The 19,880-nt window shown below is 54.4% G+C and overlaps 1 protein-coding gene across 3 annotated transcripts in view; it reads right to left on the bottom strand.

The window, feature by feature from the left end:
* The window catches only part of Triobp (TRIO and F-actin binding protein), a 57,180-nt gene that overhangs the window by 9,320 nt on the left and 27,980 nt on the right, over window positions 1-19,880 (bottom strand). Inside the window, exons 1-8 of one of the 3 annotated variants that reach the window (XM_029470025.1) lie at window positions 13,898-14,044; window positions 9,044-9,100; window positions 6,174-6,242; window positions 5,985-6,074; window positions 5,621-5,730; window positions 3,448-3,976; window positions 2,583-2,693; window positions 1,102-2,435 (exon numbers count right to left, since the gene is read on the bottom strand). In XM_029470025.1, coding sequence (XP_029325885.1) covers window positions 2,325-2,435; window positions 2,583-2,693; window positions 3,448-3,976; window positions 5,621-5,730; window positions 5,985-6,074; window positions 6,174-6,242; window positions 9,044-9,100; window positions 13,898-14,044 — 1,224 coding nt within the window. In that variant the 3' untranslated portion in view covers window positions 1,102-2,324. Of the gene's footprint in view, window positions 1-1,101; window positions 2,436-2,582; window positions 2,694-3,447; window positions 3,977-5,620; window positions 5,731-5,984; window positions 6,075-6,173; window positions 6,243-9,043; window positions 9,101-13,897; window positions 14,045-18,142; window positions 18,281-19,880 lie in introns of those variants that run through there. The other 2 variants (XM_021183785.2, XM_021183786.1) reach the window with 2 other exon arrangements.

Genomic DNA, 19,880 nt, shown 5'->3' with positions numbered 1-19,880 from the left:
CTCTTAGCACCCTAGTCCCACCTGCCCTGAGCCTGCACCAACTTCCTAAGATGGAGCGCTGGCAGCTTTTGAAGTGCCCTGTGGGGCAGAAGAGGACCAGGAAGCAAGGGCTCTGGGGCTGCCTAGAGTTCAAAGGTCACACCGAACTTCTGGGCCTCCATTTTCTTATGGTGGCTTTGGAGCTTACTGTAGTGCCTCTAAAAGTTCAGTTGAGTAAAACAAGCTTTTTCTTCAATGAACTCTCAAGCTGGTTCCAATAGAAACGCGAACACATACAGTAGCTCCGACCCCAGTGAACGGACCCTTCCAGAGAGGATCTCTGAGTTGCACTCAGTGACCCCAGGCCGGAGCCCACCCTGCATGGACAGGACCCAACAACACTGGGCCACTTCCACCCTCCCTTAGCCCAGGTAACCCCAGGATAGCCTCCTCACCTTTTGTTCCTTTGGCTCCCCTCCCCTCCCCACAACTCAACAGTAGCCAGCCCTGGCTAACGCGGTAGCCCAGCCCCAGAACCACCAGGGCTCCCCTGCCCTCCCGGGCCCCAGTTACCAGGGCCCAAAAATCTCCCTTCAGCCAATCTGTTCCCAGTCAGCCTTGTCCTAGCTCCCCAAGCTTGGGCCCTGTCCTCTTATCCACTGCACTCCAAGATCTCCTTGTGTGTCACTGGAGAACTTGCAACATCTGCGGGAGACTAACTCCAGCTTGTTCTTGGAGGTCCTACTTTTGGCACCAACTGGCCTTCTACCGTCTGCATAGCAGGATCCCCACCCACTGGCCACCAGGAGCTCAGAGTGTGGCCCTCAGGGGACTTTCCACCCCACCCCCACCCCGTCCCAGCATACTTTGCTCTTCTTGGCACTGGCATGCATGGTATAGTCTATGGGCAGCTGACTCTCCAATTACTCAGAACTGTGACTCTGATGTTAAGCAAAACTATGTTTTAAACATTAAATGCATCAGTGTGAATTATCAACTAGATAGACTATGGAGTCACCTAGGCAAGAAACCTCCGGCCACAGCTGTGAGAAATTACCTATGGCTAGCCTCGGGCCATGCCTGTGAGGACCTGTCTTCTGTAGTTTAACTGAGGGGGAGAGACCACCATACAGGAGAGACGTACCGTCATAGGCCCCCCACCCCCTGCTAGGTCCCATTCTTCACAGAGGGGTGAAGAGTCAGTGGACACATTCATCTCTATCTCCTGGCTATGGGTGCCTCAAGCTCCTGGTGCCAGCCAGGTCTTCCCCCTACCAAATAAACCCTCTCTCCCTTAAGGCACCTGTATCAGGATACTTTATCATGGCAATACAAAAGCAACAATGACAGAGACATCATGGCTGATGCTCAAAACTTGTCCGTCCCACCGCTACAAAGCCTTTCTATCGAGTGTGGCCCTGGGCTTGCTTATGGCTACTGCACCCGGACGGACAGACGGATGGATGGCAGAAACCCTACGCAGCAGTGCTGGTCCATCGCGCCGAGGAGGCTCACACCACGGAAACTGTTCCATGTCACACACTGGGACTCGGCTTATTATCTTCCATGCTGTCTGGAAGCGGCGAGCACACTAGCAATGCAGACGCCGCCTCTCACTGTGTCACGTGTGTTACACTGTGTCACGTCTAGAACTGCACTTGTGCAGAACAACAAAGAGGTGAACTACTCTGGCCAGAATGTTCTCCGTCTCCACAGAAAGCTGTCCTTCAGCCCAGCGAAGAATTTGCTTACAGCGTTGATCTTGAGAAGTTACTCATTAGTATAAAAATATCGGCCAATATGCATATGAGAACTGCCCGTGTTGGTTAATCAGCTGTGGCCACAAGAATATGGAGAACTCTTTAAGCAGTCTGAGAGGAGTCCATTTCTGTATGGAGTTCACAATGAGAAGGGCTGTATGCTTTATTTATACATTATATACTGAACAACCTTTTATAAGTTATAATAAATATAAGCACACACACAGTTTTCTTCTGGTGAGCTAGTTATCCAGTTGTGAGAATCAAAATCATTCCCAGACATAGACAGATGTCCCCAGGGGACAAAGTCATTTTCCAGGGGCAGACAAGGTTGCCCTAGAGGGAGAAAGTCACCCTCCCTTGTGGAGAACTGCTGTCTCAAGCAAACTCCTGAGGGTAAACTGGAGGCCCCCAAGTCCCCAGGACCTCCTTGAGAGGCAGGGAAAGCCTCTCCCTGGATTAGGAGAGGGACTCCCAGGACCACTGGGTCCCCCACTTCCCCACAGGGATGCAAGGAAGAGGTCCAAGTGCAGACTAGTCACACGGGGACTCACACACAGGCTCTGCAGTCAGCTGGACCCATTCTCAAATCCCACCTCTGACACCTGCAGGCTGGGGAACCTCGGGCGGGTCACATACCCTCTCAGAGCTCAGTGGCCTTGTCTGTAAAATGGGCACAGTGATCATGCCCACCAGCTGTGGGGAGATTAGACAACATGATGTGTAGCAAATGCCTGGCAATGAGTCTCACACACAGAGAGGGCTCCCCAAACATGGGTGCTCTCTGACAACACAGCAACCAGGAGCTTGTTCCCCGCCCACAGAGCAGTTCTTCAGCCTTACCTGCGAGATGTAGCCTGGGGGGATATGGCTGTCCTCCTGGAGTCTTGGTGCATTCTGAGGAGCTTCCCCTCGGAGACGCCAAGCCTCCAGCTGGGCACGGAGAGACTGGACCTAGGACACAAGAAGCCCAGATCACTGGGTGTCCTGAAATGGGGAAGGGGGCTGGGGGGAGGAGCCCACAGCTCCATACGCCACAAGCCCAGCTTCCCCAGGTTGTGTAGTAACAGCTCTGGTTTGGAGAAGGGCAGTAGTCCTGAGAGGGACCGACAAAGAACTTTGTGTCTGGATTCAGGATGGCTAGGTCAATGACCTAGGTGAGCTTTGGCCCAGAGAGAAAAGACCAGGTTGCGAAGAGTACACTGTAGTCACTGTATCTATCATCCTGTGAAGGGAATGGGGCGACATCCCTGTGCCTTACTTCCCACTGGTAAAAACTGCTAGTGGGACCTAGCAGATCAGATGACAAGGAGGGCAAAGAGGCACCTAACATGGCTCAGGATGTCACAGTACCACAGCCAATGGGTCTGTTCTTCACCGTTCCTCAGGTTTCTTCCCTGTGGTTAAGGGCAGAACAAAGCCATACAAAACAGAGGCAGTGCAAAGCGTCAGTCCCTGTGAGGAGCCTGAGGTGCCAGTTGGCAGGTCAAATAAGGGGTGAGCTCTTCATCACTCTAGGGCTGTAGGACCAATGTCAGGCCTTGCCCACTGATACAGACAGGAGCTGGGGAGAGAACCCTACCTCCTTCTCCAGGGCCTCATGGCTGTCACTTGTAGGTCCCCGAGAGCTCTTCATCACTCTAGGGCTGTAGGACCAATGTCAGGCCTTGCCCACTGATACAGACAGAAGCTGGGGAGAGAACCCTACCTCCTTCTCCAGGGCCTCATGGCTGTCACTTGTAGGTCCCCGACGCTCGTTGTGGGCTTGGTTGAGGAGGGCAGTGAGTGGCACTCGCTTGTTCTCCCGAAGGGGCAGCTTTTCCAATTCCTGCCACTTCTTCTCAATCTCCTCACTGAGCCTGCTCTGCTGGTCATCAGTCAGGGGGGCACCCAGGCCCCTGCGAGACCCATCGCCACTGGGCGTCTCTGGGGTCCTGCCGTCCGTGGACTCGAACCACTTGCGTCTTTCCTCAGAGCGTTGGGCCAAGTCCCGCTCCAGATCCTCCTGCTTGGTGGGGCGCTCGGGAGTGGAGCGGGACAGAGTGCGCATACGCTGTGGGGAGCTTGGCGTTAATGGAGAGAGCTCCACGTAGTCCAGTGACGGCCGTGGTCCGTCCGCCTTGCGAGGACCACCCCGGCCGATAACCTCAGAGCCTGTCCGCTGCTCCCCTATCTTCAGGGAGCTCTTCTGGGTGCCATAGCCGTGCAGCGTGTTTTCCTTATTGCAGTCGGAGAGCCTAGGACATCAGCAGAACTTCGTCAGTCGGGGGAATCTTTGTCCACTCAGCCTCATAGAAGCACTTGCAGAGGCGTTTACTCATAAGCCAGCAGCTGGACATGGACCCCAGCGAGCAAGCAGACCAGCCTAGAGGTTGAGAACTCATACCTCCTCATTATCACTCATTATCAGACTCCGGGAAGACCCTAGCAAGATCATGTGCCAGTGGATTTCCCTCTTGCAGTCCCAGTTACTGTATGAGGAACAAGGGACTGCAATGCCTCATGAGGCATGGATGTGGGGGTTCAGCGTGCAAAGCAAATGGGAGAGCCTTTGCAAATGCTGGTGTGTGTGTTATGAAAGCCTTAGAACAACGATAGCAACGACAAATGCACGAAGTGCTGAAGTGATGGCTCAGCAGTTAAGAGCACTGGCTACTCTTGCAGAAGATCTGGGTTTGGTACCCAGCACTGGCATGGCAGTTCACAACTAGGGGGATCTGACGCCCTCTTCTGACCTCCATGGGTACTGCATGTACATGGTGCACAGACATATACACAGGTAACACATACAGATACACCCAGGCAGGTAGACACACACACACACACACACACACCAAAACAAAAGAAACCTTAAAAATGCGTAAGGCGCCGGGCGTGGTGGCGCACGCCTTTAATCCCAGCACTCGGGAGGCAGAGGCAGGCGGATTTCTGAGTTAGAGGCCAGCCTGGTCTACAAAGTGAGTGCCAGGACAGCCAGGGCTACACAGAGAAACCCTGTCTCGAAAAACCAAAAAAAAAAAAAAAAAAAAAATGCGTAAGGCCAGACCCTGGGTTTAGGGCACAGGGTAGGCACTGCTGACGAGGAGACACTGAAACCTGAGTGGACAGCGAGTAGTTGTTGAGATGTTGAGTGGCAGCAGCAGCTCAGCTGTGTTCACTGTCATTCAGCTCCAAACTACATTTCCCAGCATCCCCTGAAGCAATGTGATCACAGGACTGCTTTCTAGGGGCTGGGTAGAAGCAACTCCCTCTAAAGGGCCTTCTCTGCAGTTCAGCTGTGCCCTCTGACCTGATGACCAAGCTGCTGGGCTGCACATGAGACCTGCACTGCACACCTCTGGGCCATTCTTGCAGAGCACTTTAGTCTACAACTGGGCAGCAGCCTGACAGTGCAGGTCTGCAGAATTCACCAAGGGCCCTGGACACATGCCTTCGTGGGTGCAGACACAACAGCGAACACAACAAGTGAGGAATCTGAGACGCAGATGGAAAAGCCACCGGCCTCCGGCTGCATGACCAGGGTCTAGTCAGGCTTGGGGACTTATCCCTTTAACCGAGGCAGCTAGAGGCAGCCGTGGGCCGGGGCCAGGGCCGAGCTAGCAGACAGAAGAGCCTCTTAAGCCTCTTCTCTACAGCCCCAGGACCCCTTCCAGCTGTTAGAATGTAGGAGGACGGAATGAGACAGCGGGTCAAACCCTCAGCTCTCATCTCTGGATGACCAAGGACATGTGCCGCTCTTTCTGCAATGTGTCACTAGATTAACTGAGCCCCAGAAAGTACAGCCACAGGGCCCCTCAGGTGAGTGCACAGAACCCCACTCAGGGACACAACATCCTCATCCCCCCCCCCCCACAAGGGTCCCAGCCTAGCCCGACACATACTTGGTGACATCTGGGGCTGAAGTTGGCCGCACAGTTTTCCTGAGAGCCTCAATCCAGTTCCGCCGGATGCCCGAGGTCATGGCCGACAGGGTATAAACAGCGTCCTTGGTCTGCAGGGACATCCTATGTGTAGCTCGCCACACGGCCAGCCCTGTGTTCCCTCCCCATCCCAGGAAGGGGTATAGGGTTGAGTGGGTGTGGAAAGTGCCTCACTCCAGAACTCTCTAGGTCTGTTAAGTATGGGCATCAGAACTGCTGACTGGCAGAGGGCAGTCTGAGACTAAATGAGTGAGTGAGTCAGGCCGCCACCTGCCCAGGGCCTCGAGTTACACCCCCTGCCTCCCGGGTCTACCCGCAGTCTCACATGGATCTGGAAGCCATAGTTGCGCTGGACCGCATACTCTGTGACGTCAGTGCAGGACCGCAGGTCGATCTCACCATCCAGCTCATCTGCCTAGAGCAACAAGATCCACCGTGGGTCCCCACTCCATGAACCCCAGCCACAGCCACGGCTCTCAGCCCTTCCCCGGGCCTGCCCACCCAGGCACCTCACCTCCTCAGCCGTGGAGTCTCTGTAATATTTGAGGCTTGAATCCGTCAGCACAAACCAATGCTTTTTCCACTGTGGAAGAGGAGACGGTGAGGGAAAGGTTTAGGGAAGGAAGGAGCCTGTGTGTGCTTGTCCACCCTTTACCCCCATTCTTACAGCTGAGGGATGTGAAGGGCAGATCTGAAGCCAAGCAGACAGAAGCTGGGAAATGGATTGTTCCCTCCTCGGTAACCAGGCCTTCTGTGGCCCCAGTGCACAGCTTTTCTCTGGCTGGCTGGCTGTTCTTTGAGACAGGGTTGCATGTAGCTCAGGCTGGCTTTCATCTTGTGATAGAGCCAGGATGATCAGGTTGTGGGTGGGTACATGTGTGATAGTATGTGTGTGTGTGTGTGTGTAAGCATGTGGGTATGTGGGTAAGCATGTGGGTGGGTACATGTATGGCATGTTCGAGTGTGTGTCAGAGGACAACTCCGTGGAGACCGTTCTCTTCCCTTCACCTTTACCCTTCTTAGATTCCTGGAATCAACTCAGGCCACCAAGCTCGCCTCGGCAAGCGCTTTAGCGGCTAACCTGTCTTTCTGCCTTGACCCTGAACTTCTTCTGATCATCCAGCCTTCAACCTCCTGGGCACTAGAATTACAGGCATGCGCCATCATGCCTGGATTATACGATGCTGGGCATCAAGGCCAGCGTCTTGCCTGGTAGGCAACCATTCTATCAACTGAAGTATTCGCAGCCCATTCAGGACCGCTCAAAACATCAGAGCTCAGCATAGCACGTGCCTTTTTCCAGTGCAGATGAGGGAAGGTACAGGCTCTGTGAAGTTAAATGCCTACAGGGGCAGTGACTAAGTGGGGCCAGACCTCTGCAAGTCTTTCTCTGCGTGCTGGCCTGACACAGGGTCAAGGACAAAGGCTTCTCAGACAGAAGGACTAGAAAGAGGCCTGGGGCAGGCAATTGAGTGCTGCTTCCCCATCTGTGCTGCGGGCTGGTTACACACATGTTCCGGTGTGAGAATGCATTGGTTAACTCTCACATCTGTGATTCCGCAATTTGAGTCCCTGCAGTACCTCTTTTAGGCTGGGAAGCCACATGGGAAAGGGACAGGCAGCCGAGCAGCTCATGTGTGTCTCAGACGACTGCTGGCCACTTTCCTGGGATCCCAGTTGCCATCAGCCCACTGCTGGATCAGTGTGTCCTGGTGCAGCCCTCCTGGGGCTCCCCCAACACCACAACCCTGTCTAGGCTATTTCCTATTTTTATCCCTTAGGGACATGATACGGTTTCTAGCATTTGAGGGTGATGCTTTCTACTTCTTCCCAGGGGTCTCCCCTGAGAAACAGGGTTTAAGCACCAAATGCCCAGAGTGTGAGTGTTGCCTTGTCACGTGTCCCTCAGCAGGGGTCACCACCTCCCCAGCCTTCACTGTTCTGACTGTACACTGGGAATGGCAAGAAGTCTAGATTTTGGGTCAGGCTAGAGGTTATCTGTCGTCCCGCCCCGCTCCCCTTTCCCCGCCCGAGACAGGGTTTCTCTGTGTAGCCCTGGCTGTTCTGGAACTCACTTTGTAGACCAGGCTGGCCTCGAACTCAGAAATCCGCCTACCTCTGTCTCCCAAGTGCTGGGATTAAAGGCGTGCGCCACCACTGCCTGGCATACTTAAAACAATCTTGCTCTTGGAGTGGACTAAGGTACCACTTGGAAACTCAACTGTCTCTGTGAAGTGAGGTGGGTTCTATGGAGAATGGTTTCTTGGTTGTCTAGGTCAGCTCTGTCCCTAATTGCAACAGAAGATGAATGAAGCTCTGAGGGCCCCAAGTTCTAGGCTTGGGCTGCCCAGGGTATCACTCAGCCTGGAAAAGAGCTCACTCTTGTGGCTCCGACTCCCATCTGTGCATGAGGGGCTGGGGCTGGCTGCCCTCCCAAGGCCCTTCCAGTTTGGACATTCCAAAACCCAGTGAAAGAGCATGAGTAATGGCCAGTTCTGGGTGGGGCCCATAATCCCTCTGCCCTCCAGGGACTTGGGAGGCCAGAAAGGGGTCACTGGCAGGGTGCCAGGCCTTGTGTGAGCCTGGCGAGCAGCCACTAGGGGATGGCAAGCAGGCAGCGGGGACAGAAGGCTGCGGGGAATTAAAGCGCGTGGGCAGGAAACACAATGCGATTCCCCTTGGCTCTGAGCCCTGCCCAGCATGCGGGCCGCATGCAGATCCGAGCCATGGGCACATGCAGGCAGAGTAGGCGGAAAGCCAGTTTAGCTCCCAGCCTCCGGCTTTGCCTGGCCGCTGAAAGAGCAGAGCTGGCGAACGGTACCACCTCAGCTATTTCCAAGGCCAGCCACAGTAGACTGGAAAGATGGAGGGGTGATGAGCTAAGCTTAGAGGCTTCCGGCTCCTCACGCAGTCACCTCTGTGAGTGACTCTGTTCTCCATCATACCCATGTCACAGAGCTGCTGACTGAGGCTGTGGTTCAACCGACAGGTCTGGTGTGTGTTCTGTGCCCTTCTCTGTACTGTCTGGAAGTTGGTACAACTCAGGTACAACTCGGGAAGCCTTCACCCCAGACCCTCAGACTCCTGTCAAGCATTGTCATGAGGAAGGAGAGCCAAGATACTCCTGGCGGGAGCTAAAGATGGGATCTGGAGCCTGCATGGCAGGGAGGTTCCACCCTGTGCCTTACATGTTAAGACTCATGAGGAAGCCTAGAGCCAGCAACCTGTCCCTCCTAAGCATCCACTAAGCCTCTCCCTCGGCCAGAAATTCAACTCCATGAGGGTTTTCACTGGCCCTCCCATCAGACCCCTTTGCCCACCCCAAGAGCCTCTCCACAGAAGCCCTGCATCAGCCCAGCCAATCCCTCCCCTCCAGCCTCCTACCTCTCCAGGCTCAGCCAAGATTGACATCCATCCCTTCTTGAAATTGAGCAGATCGGGCTGCAGGAAGATGAGAAGGCAAATGGTCAGACTAAGTGAGAAAGCCGACGGGGCTGCTAGAGGGGAATGCGACAGCCATCCTGTCGTAGTCCTGGTGACACTGAGGTCCTGGGAGACCAACGGAGAGGGCAAAGGACCCAGAGAACTTAACTCTCCTCACCGACCTCCAAACCAAGCAGCCTCCCAGCCACTGAGACAGCCTTGGACCTTTCCCCAGCATCTCTCCCTCCCCCCCACCCCCAGATGTCCAAGCTCCCCGGCCCTACCCAAGATGGGGAGAGGGAGAGACAAAAGGAACTTTTCCTATAAAGAGAGCCCCAGGGAATCCAGAGAGTAGCCTCAAGAAATAGCCTAGTCCTCTTCGGTAAGATCTAGGTGGGCCATGCAGAATACAACCCAGTGCTCTGTCCAGGCCACCACTCCTACCCTTCCCTCATTTCCTAGAGACCCTGAAAGGTTGAGCCAGGCCCAGGCTGAGGGCAGATATTCTAGGGCCTCTTCCCCTTACGTCTCCTTAGACAGGCCATAGCATCTCAATCCTGGCAAGCCCTACCTGGCAGGTCCTACCCAGAGATGCATAGCCCTGAAGTCTGGGAGGCCCCAGCTGCAGCATGTTCCACAGGGAGGCTGTGAGCTAGATCGCTCTGCCCGGGCCTACATGTAGGTGATCATCCTGGCATTTTCCCGACCGGCTCATCTGGTGGACCAATCATCCACCAGACCCTCTCTGACCACTGGGGCCCCTCTCCTATCTAGGTCTCTTATCCTTTAGTAGCCTCAGCTCCTGCTTTAGTAGCCTCAGCTCCTGCTCGCTGGCAGGGAGAACAGGGCAGGCCAAACAGGCTGGTGGGGAGGAGGTGGCCACCTGTTGCCATGGCTCTGAGCCCACCTATCAGAGTGTGCATCGAGTGAGCCTCACCAGGCCAAGGTGTCTGGTTGCATGAAGAGAGTCAGTGGGACAGTGTAGCAGGGTGCCAGTGGCAGCTGGGAACCAGAGCCACCTGACCCAGCCACCTCTGTGGGCCTGCACTCCTTTAGAGAACCCCAATTTCCTCAGGCAGAGTCAGTGTGCTGAAAACATACCCCAGCCAGTAGCCTAAACACCTAGAGCCATCCACAGCCATAGTTGGGGCTCTCTCATCATGTATACCTGTCTGAGGGAGAAGGTGGGCTGTGCTCCAAGCCCGGAAACCCTGAGGCTGTGACCGTCCTGTTTGCTTTCTCTTCTGTCAGACCGTCTCCCATCTGTGACAAGGCGACCCAGGATGATCCCTGGCTAAGACTGAAGGCTGTAACCACCCATATCTGGCTCCATTTCCCTTCATCTCGGACCTCCCACAAACACAGCCTCAGGACCTGGAAGAGAGGCCTAACCACAACAGGTCTCAGGAGAGGCTGTGTAGGAAGATTTTTTTAAACCTCCTTTATAAACATTCCTGTGCTTTGGGGCAGATCCCCTGACCCCAACACTGACTCCAAACAGCCAAAAGCTGGTACCATGGGGCTAATCCGAAGGAGAAGGCCACCAGGCACAGTGACAGACAGGGACGTAGAATGCTGCATACCAACTGTATACAATAGCAACAACCATCTCCCTTCGTGACATGTGTGGCCCTCTCCAGCTTCTGGGTCATATGTGGCAGATGACCATGGGTTCTGCCCCATCCTCAGTCTTCCAGAGGGACAGAATGTACCACAGTCAGGGCAGCCAGGTGACTCAAGACCAGTAACAACGAAGGCATGTCAGGTCTGGTGTGACCTAGCTAGCAACTTGAGGGAGAGAAGACCAGCAGAGTGAGTGTTCCATCCTTCTGGGAGGGGAACCTAGAGGCAGGGTTAAAATATCTCACAAGAACCAGGGAGGTGGTTCGGCCAGCGAAGCATACTCCACATAAGCACGTGGACCCGAGCTAGGACCCCCCCCCCCAGCACCCATAACAAAAGCTGGATTCGATGGGACGTGCCTATGATCCTAGTGCGGAAAAGCAGACTCAGGAGCCCTTCAGCTTGCTGTTGGCCAAGCTAAACTGGAAAGCTAAAGATGCACAGAGAGATCCTGTCTTTAAAAATACAGTGAAGAGAGAGACATAGCCAAAGCCAACCTCTAGCTTCCTCCAGAAGTGTGCATCCACAGACAGACAGACAGACAGACAGACAGACAGACAGAAACACAAACACACACTCGCATGCACTCACGCACAATTGGAAAAACACGGATGAGCTGCATCCGGAGGGCCACCACCTCCACAGCTCCTCAGGCTCAGAGGCCCATTCTCCATCAGCAAGCCCAGGATGAGGAACACCCTCCTCCCCAACCAGTACCACAGGTCATGCCTGCCTGTCACCTCAGCCCTAGCTGCAGCCCCTTCTACGCCCGGACAGCCAAGGGGACCCTTTCTGTGGGGTCATCAAAATCTCTCCTGCAAGTCTGCCTTTCACCACACTGTGCTCACAGATCCCCAACACACAAGGATACCTCCCTCCGAGTCCTTTACATCTGCCATGTCCTTAACATGAAATACCAAGCATCCTCCTCTGCTGACCAAGCCAAGTCCCTGCTCATGTGTCCAGACCTGCTTAACTGCATCTCTGAGGCTTCTTCTCAGAACTTACCCATTGGACCCTCTGCCTTGCCTGCTGCCCCCAGCCGAGGACCCCTGCTGCCTTAAACACTTTCACTTTTTTTTTCTTCCAGGTTGGCCGACGCCTTACAAGACAGAGGGTTAGAGTCCCCAGCAGTCCTAAAGGCACCAGGTACTTAGGAGACAGACAGTAGACAAGCAGAACAAGGATATAATTTGATGCCCAGCAGTGGCTGCAGAACGAGGCTCCTTAACAGTTTGGCCAGGCTCAGGAGAAAGAGGCTCTGGATTCTAGGTCAACCGGGATCCACTGGCTCCCCGAAGGCCTTCTTACCCAGCCCAGCCCTGCGCCACTTGCTCTGTACAGAACACTACTCAGCTAGGAGCTATGTGTAAATGCGTGCACGTGTGTGTGTGTGTGTGTGTGTGTGTGTGTGTGTGTGTGAGAGAGAGAGAGAGAGAGAGAGAGAGAGACGGACAGCAGACATGAACAGAGTGTGAAGGCTGAAACAGGTCCAAGTCTGAATGGTACCCAGGAGAGCCCAGTGGGCACTGCGAAGGGTGACCACAAGCCTCCTCCCTGCTTCAAGCCATTCAGGAGTACCCACAGCTCAAGGTCTGGTCCTTCCCCAGACACTACTCTAAGCTTTCAGCATCCCTGAATTGCCCACTAGCCTTGATCTACATACACACCCCTTCCTCCACAACCCACCACCATCTGACCAAGTCCTGTGAGCAGAGGATAACTCCCCCAGGAAGCTCTCCTCCCACCAGCAGGGATGTGCTATCCCGCCTCCTGGCCACCCCTTACTCAGGATACAGGCACACATGAGGTGCTTAGCAGTCTCACCCTTGCTTAGTGTGTGCTTCCTGGGAGTGGCAACTGTGTGCATTTCTTATCTCTCCTTAGAAAGCAAACGGAGACTGACTGAGACATAAATTTTGGCCTAGCCAAGGCTATACTTCATTCCTACACTCAGTTTCCCCAACCGTCCAATGGGGGTGGTCCATCAACTTTAAATCCGGTACTATGAAAACACCCAGTTTAGCATCTGGTCGGTGCCCACTGAGCCAGGCAACCACCTCCCCCCAACACCAGGACACTGCCTCAACTCCTCCCCCAACATCCCAACATCCCTCTGTTCCCTAACAGGGAAGGGGAGGCTGCTGACGCCAGGAAAGGCCAGTAGGGAGGTGGCAGGATGTGCGGAGGCCGAGGAAGCCCAGGCAACAGAGCCAGGTCATCATCATCACACACACACACACACACACACACACACACACACACACACAGAGGAGCAGGGGCCCTACAGACCACACCCCCAGGCAACAGAGCCAGGTCATCTCACACACACACACACACACACACACACACACACACACACACACACACACCACGGCAGGGGCCCCACAGACCACGCCCCCAGCAGCACAGCCCACCCCTCAGTAGGCCTACCCTCAGTAGAAAGCAGACTTGCGCATGTGCATACACACCCTGTTCATCCTCCTCCCAACCCCAGGAGGGCCACCAGACTCCCAGAGCCTGTCTGGGGCACTAGCCAGAAATCAAAACTGCCCCACCCCTCCGTTCCAGAACTTCATGGCCAGGTGGTCAGACCGACCTGGAAACGAGGCTGTTTCTTCTTTTACATTCAGGACACCTCGCTAGCGCCCCTCCCCAAGTCTCAATTCACTTGGCTGTGAAATGGGGAGAGTAGTGCTCTCAACTGTGAGATTCTACAAGACGATCAGAGCACAGCCACTGATTGACATGTCTTGGTAGAGCCGACCTCTAAGAGAAACTGAAACCTCTGACCCCGCCCAAGGCCCCAGCTTAGCGCTGGGAAGACTCAGTTTCAGCTGCCCTAGAGCGGTCTCCCGGCTATGGGGTGGGCGGGGCCGGATCCCCCCAACCTCTGTCCAGAACCCACATGGGCTGGACAGCCATCCCAGTCCAGGTCAGGTCAGCGCGACCGGTCCAAGGCCGGGAACACCTCTTCCCAGGCCCAAGCCAAGCAGCTTGAGAGAACTCGGGCTTCCACCAGGAGATCTGGTGGGCAGGGGAAAGTGTCGCCCTAGTCTGTCAGTGACTAGTGTCCTCCACGGCACGGGCTCCGCGGGGGGAGGAGGGCAGGGCACCAAGAGGGCAAGTCTGGACCGAGCTGCCCGGGCACTCGGCTTCCAGCCTCGCCGGGTCCCAGCCGGGTCCACTCACCGTCATGGCGGCACCCGGGGACGCTGCACGGGACACTCGGGCCGGGCTCCGCGGCGCACCCAGCCCACCGCCCCTCTCGGCCGCCGGACGCCGTAGCTCCAGCCCTTCCCTTCCCCGGAGCTGCCCCGGCCCCTTCCATCCGCCCATAAAACTTTTTTTTTTTTTTTTCAAACTTCCTGGGAGGACCCGGGCGGACCAATGGACAGCTTAGAAGCCGGGGCAAACAGCGGCGGGGGTGGCGGGAGGACCAATGGGAGCGAGGGCCGGGTCGGGGGCGGGGCCTGTACGACGGGGCGGGCGGATGGGGCGGCGGGCAGGGCGGGTCGGGCTCTCCGGCCGGCGGTTCGCAGGAAGGAAGGGCCGGCGTGCAGGTGACTCCGCCGGAGACCGCGTAGGGGCGGGGCAGTCCGGTCGCACGGCCGAATCGGAGAGCCTGAGTTCTCCCCCCGCCAGAGTGACGGTTGCATCTGACCAAGTCGACAATGTTGCAAGGCGAACGCAGTTCCGCACTGTACTAAAGACTCAGCGAGCCCCACTAGTTACCCGTGGAGTTGGCATTCGTACTCAGGGAGCCCATTTGTTTCTATTTTACCCATGAGAACGCAGTGGTTCAAACATTGGATTTACTTACTTGGCTGCCGAGGTCTCCCGGACTGGGAGGATTGGGGAGGATGGGAGAAGGGAGGGGAGAGAATTCTAGCAAGTAAACTGTGCGCCACATGAGTTCTGGAATGGTACATAGACACATAAAACTTTCTGGAAGTTTCCCAGGGGGAACTTTTTGCTAAGAAGTGCTGGGTTCCTGGATGTGGGTGTACACCTGTTGCTCCGGTTCCCAGTTCCCTTATCAATGTGTTGTATTTTCTTTGTGGAAGCTTAACTGTGGTCCTGCAGCTAAGGAGGGACGTTGGTGGAATTAGTTGCTGAATGCCCTGGAAGCTTGGGTGGCAGTAGCCATTCAACCCTGTTAGTTTAAGCAAGGAACTTGAATATGCTGTGACTGAATCTCACACAGGATGGATTACCCATGAATGTTAACTAAGTCAAGTAATTCAAACAACTTCTCTGTCTCTAGTTAGCTTAGGTGTGGACCAGTAAATCTGAGAATCACTTGCAGTTTCAGATACTGTGCCGTCTTGATTGAGAGAGGCACTGCTCTTGCTGGCCATGCTGGTATAGGCTGAGGAGAAGGCGGAGACAGGAGGATCAAGAGTTCCAATCCATCATGAGCAACAGATGTAATTCTAGGCTAGCCTGGGCTACATAGCAATATTCTGTCAAACAAAGAAATATGGCGGTGCACACCTGTAATCCCGGCCATTGGGAGACAGAGGCAGGAGGATCACTAAAAATAGTGACTTGAAGGGTAGACTGAGTTTCATATCAAGACCCTGCCTCAAAACTAAAGAAATAAATGTATATTGGATATTGTAATTACTATGGTACTCTGAATCTTGACCCATTTCACAGATGAGGATTCAGAGGCCCAGCGAGCTGAGTTCTTTTCATGGTATCTCTGTTGAAGTCTCCTCATCACAGCCCACAGATGCATATATTACGTTCATTTACTCTAGACACTGGCCATTTGGTACCTGTATGCTTCCCATCCTTGCCTGCATTCCTCAGAGGTTGTCAGCCCTTAGCAAGTGAGTGAGAAGAGGAAACCTCCTACAACCAGGGGCCTTGGCTCAGAAAGCACCAGGCCCCCTGCCCTGACTCCTGTCCATGGAGGTTTACCTTCTGGTATCCTACACCCAGGGACTGCAGTTATCGTGATGAGCTCAATACATTGGATTTAGCCCAGTCAGAATGCTTTGTAACCTGCCTTGGACTGTGCTAATTTTTTGTTTTGTTTTGTTTTGTTTTGTTTTGTTTTGTTTGTTTGTTTGTTTCTTTCTTTCTTTCGAGACAGGATTTCTCTGTATAACAATGGCTGTCCTGGAACTCACTTTGTACACCAGACTGGCCTCAAACTCAGAAATTGAGTACCTCTGTCTCCCAAGTGCGGGATTAAAGGCATGCGCCACCATCGCCCGGCTTACTGTGCTAATTTTTATACGTGCCTCTTCCATATGAAGGCCACAATGCTGGACTTCTAGAATACCCTGTAAAGGCAGACCTTTGAACTCTAGACTACTGTGTATGGAACACTTCCCTTCCTGCCTTCTGTATATGCACACACACACACACACACACACACACACACACACGGTGTGGGGAAAGAGAGGGAGAGGAAGAGAGTTTTCTCTTTCCTGCTACCCCGTAAAAAGATGAAAGATGGCTGGAAAATTCTCTTCACCCTTCGAGCCTCAGTCTAAACATGTTCCAGCCAAACTTAGAAACTCACTGAACAGTGCTCCCACTCTTCATCTAGTGATCCCTTCATTCAAGTGCCTTGCCCAGGGACATAGTTACATGATACAGCCTCACACACACAAAGCTCTGGGTTCTATCCCCAACATTGGGGAAAAACATCCTTGCCCTGTACTCTCTGCATCTGATCCTTCATGCTCCCTGCATCTTTGCCCAGTGCTCCTCATACCTGCATCTGACCCTTCATTCCGTGCTCCCTGCATCCTTGCCCAGTGCTCCTCATGCCTGCATCTGACCCTTCATTCCGTGTTCCCTACATCCTTGCCCAGTGCTTCTCATGTTCATCCCCTTGCCTGAGCATATGGCTCCAGAGAAAGAGATGATGGCCCAAGGGCACACAGCCAGGTATGGGCAGGGATAGAATTCCAGGCAGCTTTCTGGCCCCTCAGCAATCCTCCAGGAGGCCCCAGGTCTCTGGTACTTATAATTCTAGCCCCCAGATAAAAACATCATTGCCCCCAGACTCACTCAGCCTCAGCCGCCACAGTCTGGTAGGGAACATGCTGGGTGACTAAGCCAGAGGGCTATGGGAAGTCAGCACCACAAGGGTGGATTTGTAACCATTTGAAGCTCAGATTGCCTAGAGCAAGCCAGAGCATCTCGGATACATCCACGTGTGATGTGGAACAAGAGACTTCACACATCAGTGTGTGGACAGCGTGAATCTAATTGTCCTTGAGATGACGACCAAACAGAGTCAGGCACACCGTGCATGGGACGTGGGGCTGGGGGCATAGAAGGCACACAATAATTACTGGGTGGCATACAGACTACACACAGCAGTCCCACACTTACCTCACACCTCTCTCCACCAAGGCCTTCCCCGCCGCTCCTCCCAGCCCTGCCGGGTGTTGGTGACCTGTGTTGGTGACCATTAGCTATTTTGATAAGGCAAATCCTGCCCATGCATGGCTTGAAGGACCACTATACCTAGTTAGCCATGTTTGCTTGGCTGCCATGGGTTCCTCTGCCCACAGAGAACAACAGGGCAGAATCCTTGATGGAGATGGGAAACCTCGGGGACAGCACCACCCCCTACATCCCTCCACAGCCGCTGGGCATCCTGGGCTTCTTCCCCTTAATCCTAGGCAGCTCCATGAACCACCCAGGCTAACAGGTGTGACAGATGTGACATTCAGTGCTCTGACATCCTCTGTAATGCTCTCACTGGGGACTGTGCAAAACCAGCCTGGTGATATCCGAAGAACCATCAGCTCATTTCTCCATCAGCTCATTTCTCTGAGCCCCAGTGCCCACTTTGTAAAATTTGGTGTCCGACTCCAAGGGCCCTGCAGCATCACAGTGGCCCAGCACCAAGAAAGTCTAGGAATCAGCCAGTCACTGACACAACTTACCCACCCCCCAAAAAAGCCAGCCCTTGGTTGCTTCTTGCCTGCTGTGAAGGGGCAGGAGAGGACACGTCATAGCTATCTCCTTCGCTTGCCCTGGAGGAAGCCCCAACCAGAGGCCCCAGTGTTTACAGGCCTCTCTAGGCAGGAGATGGGTTACGTAAGGCCAGATGTTTGTGAAACTGGCCCAGGCCCAAGTCTGAGACACACTCTGTAATCTCAGAGCCCCTGGAGGCCCTCCTCCTTCTCCCCTCCCCCCACCTGGCTCACTGGCCCAGGCTAGTAGTTGCTGATTGCATATTACCCAAACACCCTTCATCCTAAAAGCTTGCAGGTTCTGTGCCCTGCACCAAGGCAGGAAAGACCATCTCCCAGAGCCTGCCAGCACGTTTGCAGCAGGCTCTCCTTCTGTGAGATTCCCTCACTCCTCCCTTTTATCCCCCCTTCTCTCTTAGCCCCAGCTTCCCCACCCTTCCCTTCTCTATCCACCCTCACCCCTCCAACCCCTCAGGAGCCAGCCTACCCTTTGCCACCTGAGGACCCCCAGAGACAGCAGGTATGGATTGAACAGCGCAGGCTGGTCCCCGGGCATCCGCCATGAAGTCACCAGTCGGCCCTTGAGTGGGCTCCCAGCCTTGCCCTCTGCCGGCCTCTTGTCTGCCTGTCAAACAGGGTCCAGTGTTGGCTGTAGGTCCCTTTGGTGGGATGGGGCATCCCTGGCCACAGCCTCCCCTGACCATTATGCTACTGCCAAGGCCTGGGGCTCCCACCTCCCTCCCTCATCACAGCTGCAAAGGAAAAAAATGTTACCTTGCTTGTACTACATGGTGTTTGGCCAACAGGGGCTCTAGGACTCCACACCCCCTTGGGCTCTGTATCCAAAAACCTAAGGTCAAACCGCAGACTGCCAAGGAGCGGGGTCACAGACATTTAGCTCCTGTGGCGTGTGCCAGTCTGGTTCTAACATTAAAAACTGAGGAATCTGAGCCAGGTGTGGTCATGTACACCTGTAATCTCAGCACTTCGGAGGTGGAGGCAGGAGGATCAGGAATTCATGACCGGCCTCAGCAACATAGCAAGTTTGAGGTCTACCTGGGCTATGTGAAACCCAAATTAAAATCACATTTAAAGAAACATTAAATATGTATTTCTGATTTCTCTCGAAATGTCTAAAAGACATGGAGGTCTAAAAGACCCTCCTCTCAGCAGCTACCATCTAGTGACAAGGGGTCGCACATGTGACCCCAGCTCCTGCTCTCATCAGGAGCCTCTTAATCTGCCTGGTCTTTGGGGCATGGCCTTGAAAGGAATGGATCACCAACTTAATACAGATGCCTATGGCAGAGCCTTAGTTTGTCCATCATGACGTCACCTCTCTTGGGGCAACAGAGCCACCAGCAAAGCACACAGACTGGCCCAAAGCCACACCGCAGGTTACAGGTTGAGGAGAGGAGGCAGAACTTCCCTGTCCTCTGACTGGAACCCATAAGTCTCCAGAGTGGCATTTGAAGTATCAAAGCACAGGTACCAGGGAGCTTTGGGAAAAGGAGTGTTCCCTCTGACCACGCTCCTGTCACAGCCCACAGCCCTGACCGCCACATGGCACCACCATGCTGCCTCTCCTCAACTAGCACCAGCACACGGAGAAGATGCTCATTACGTGTTATGAGTAAGAACGGGTGAATGAATGAATGAATGAATGAAGTAGTTAACACTTCTGTCCAGTAGAGGTGGCCTGGGGTGGGGGTGGAGGCTTTCCTCATTGCTAATTTCCTCTTAGCTCACAAAGCCCAAGCTCCAGGAAGCATGAAGAAATCACCCCAAAGGAGGAAGAGTGAAGCTGTTTGCGCCCCTTCCCATTTCACAGAAGAAAAGACTGGCCACCAAGCAGATGCAGGCACATAGACTCATCAGAGCCAGGAAGCAGGAAGACAATGGTGGAGGGGGGGAGGTGAATAGAGGGAGCCCTGAAGCAGAGTCCCGGGTTTTAGGTGGCTGTTCCCTTGTCTGTACAGATGGGTTGGACAGCATATGCCTGTCCCCAGCTCTGATCAGTGGCGGGCCAGACTCAGCTACTGGTCACCTCTGCCTTTTCAGGAGGCAGCAGGGGAACATGGGAGATGGAAAAAGCATAGCCACATAGTCCTCCCTCACACTCTCCCCCTGCTGACTGCCTCTGCCTCTGCCTCTGCCTCTGCCTCTGCCTCTGCCTCTGCCTCTGCCTCTGCCTCTGCCTCTGCCTCTGCCTCTGCCTCTGCCTC

Source organism: Mus caroli, chromosome 15 (assembly GCF_900094665.2).
Source record: "Mus caroli chromosome 15, CAROLI_EIJ_v1.1, whole genome shotgun sequence".
Taxonomy (NCBI): Eukaryota; Metazoa; Chordata; class Mammalia; order Rodentia; family Muridae; genus Mus; species Mus caroli.
This window is presented reverse-complemented; position numbering and strand designations above follow the sequence as displayed.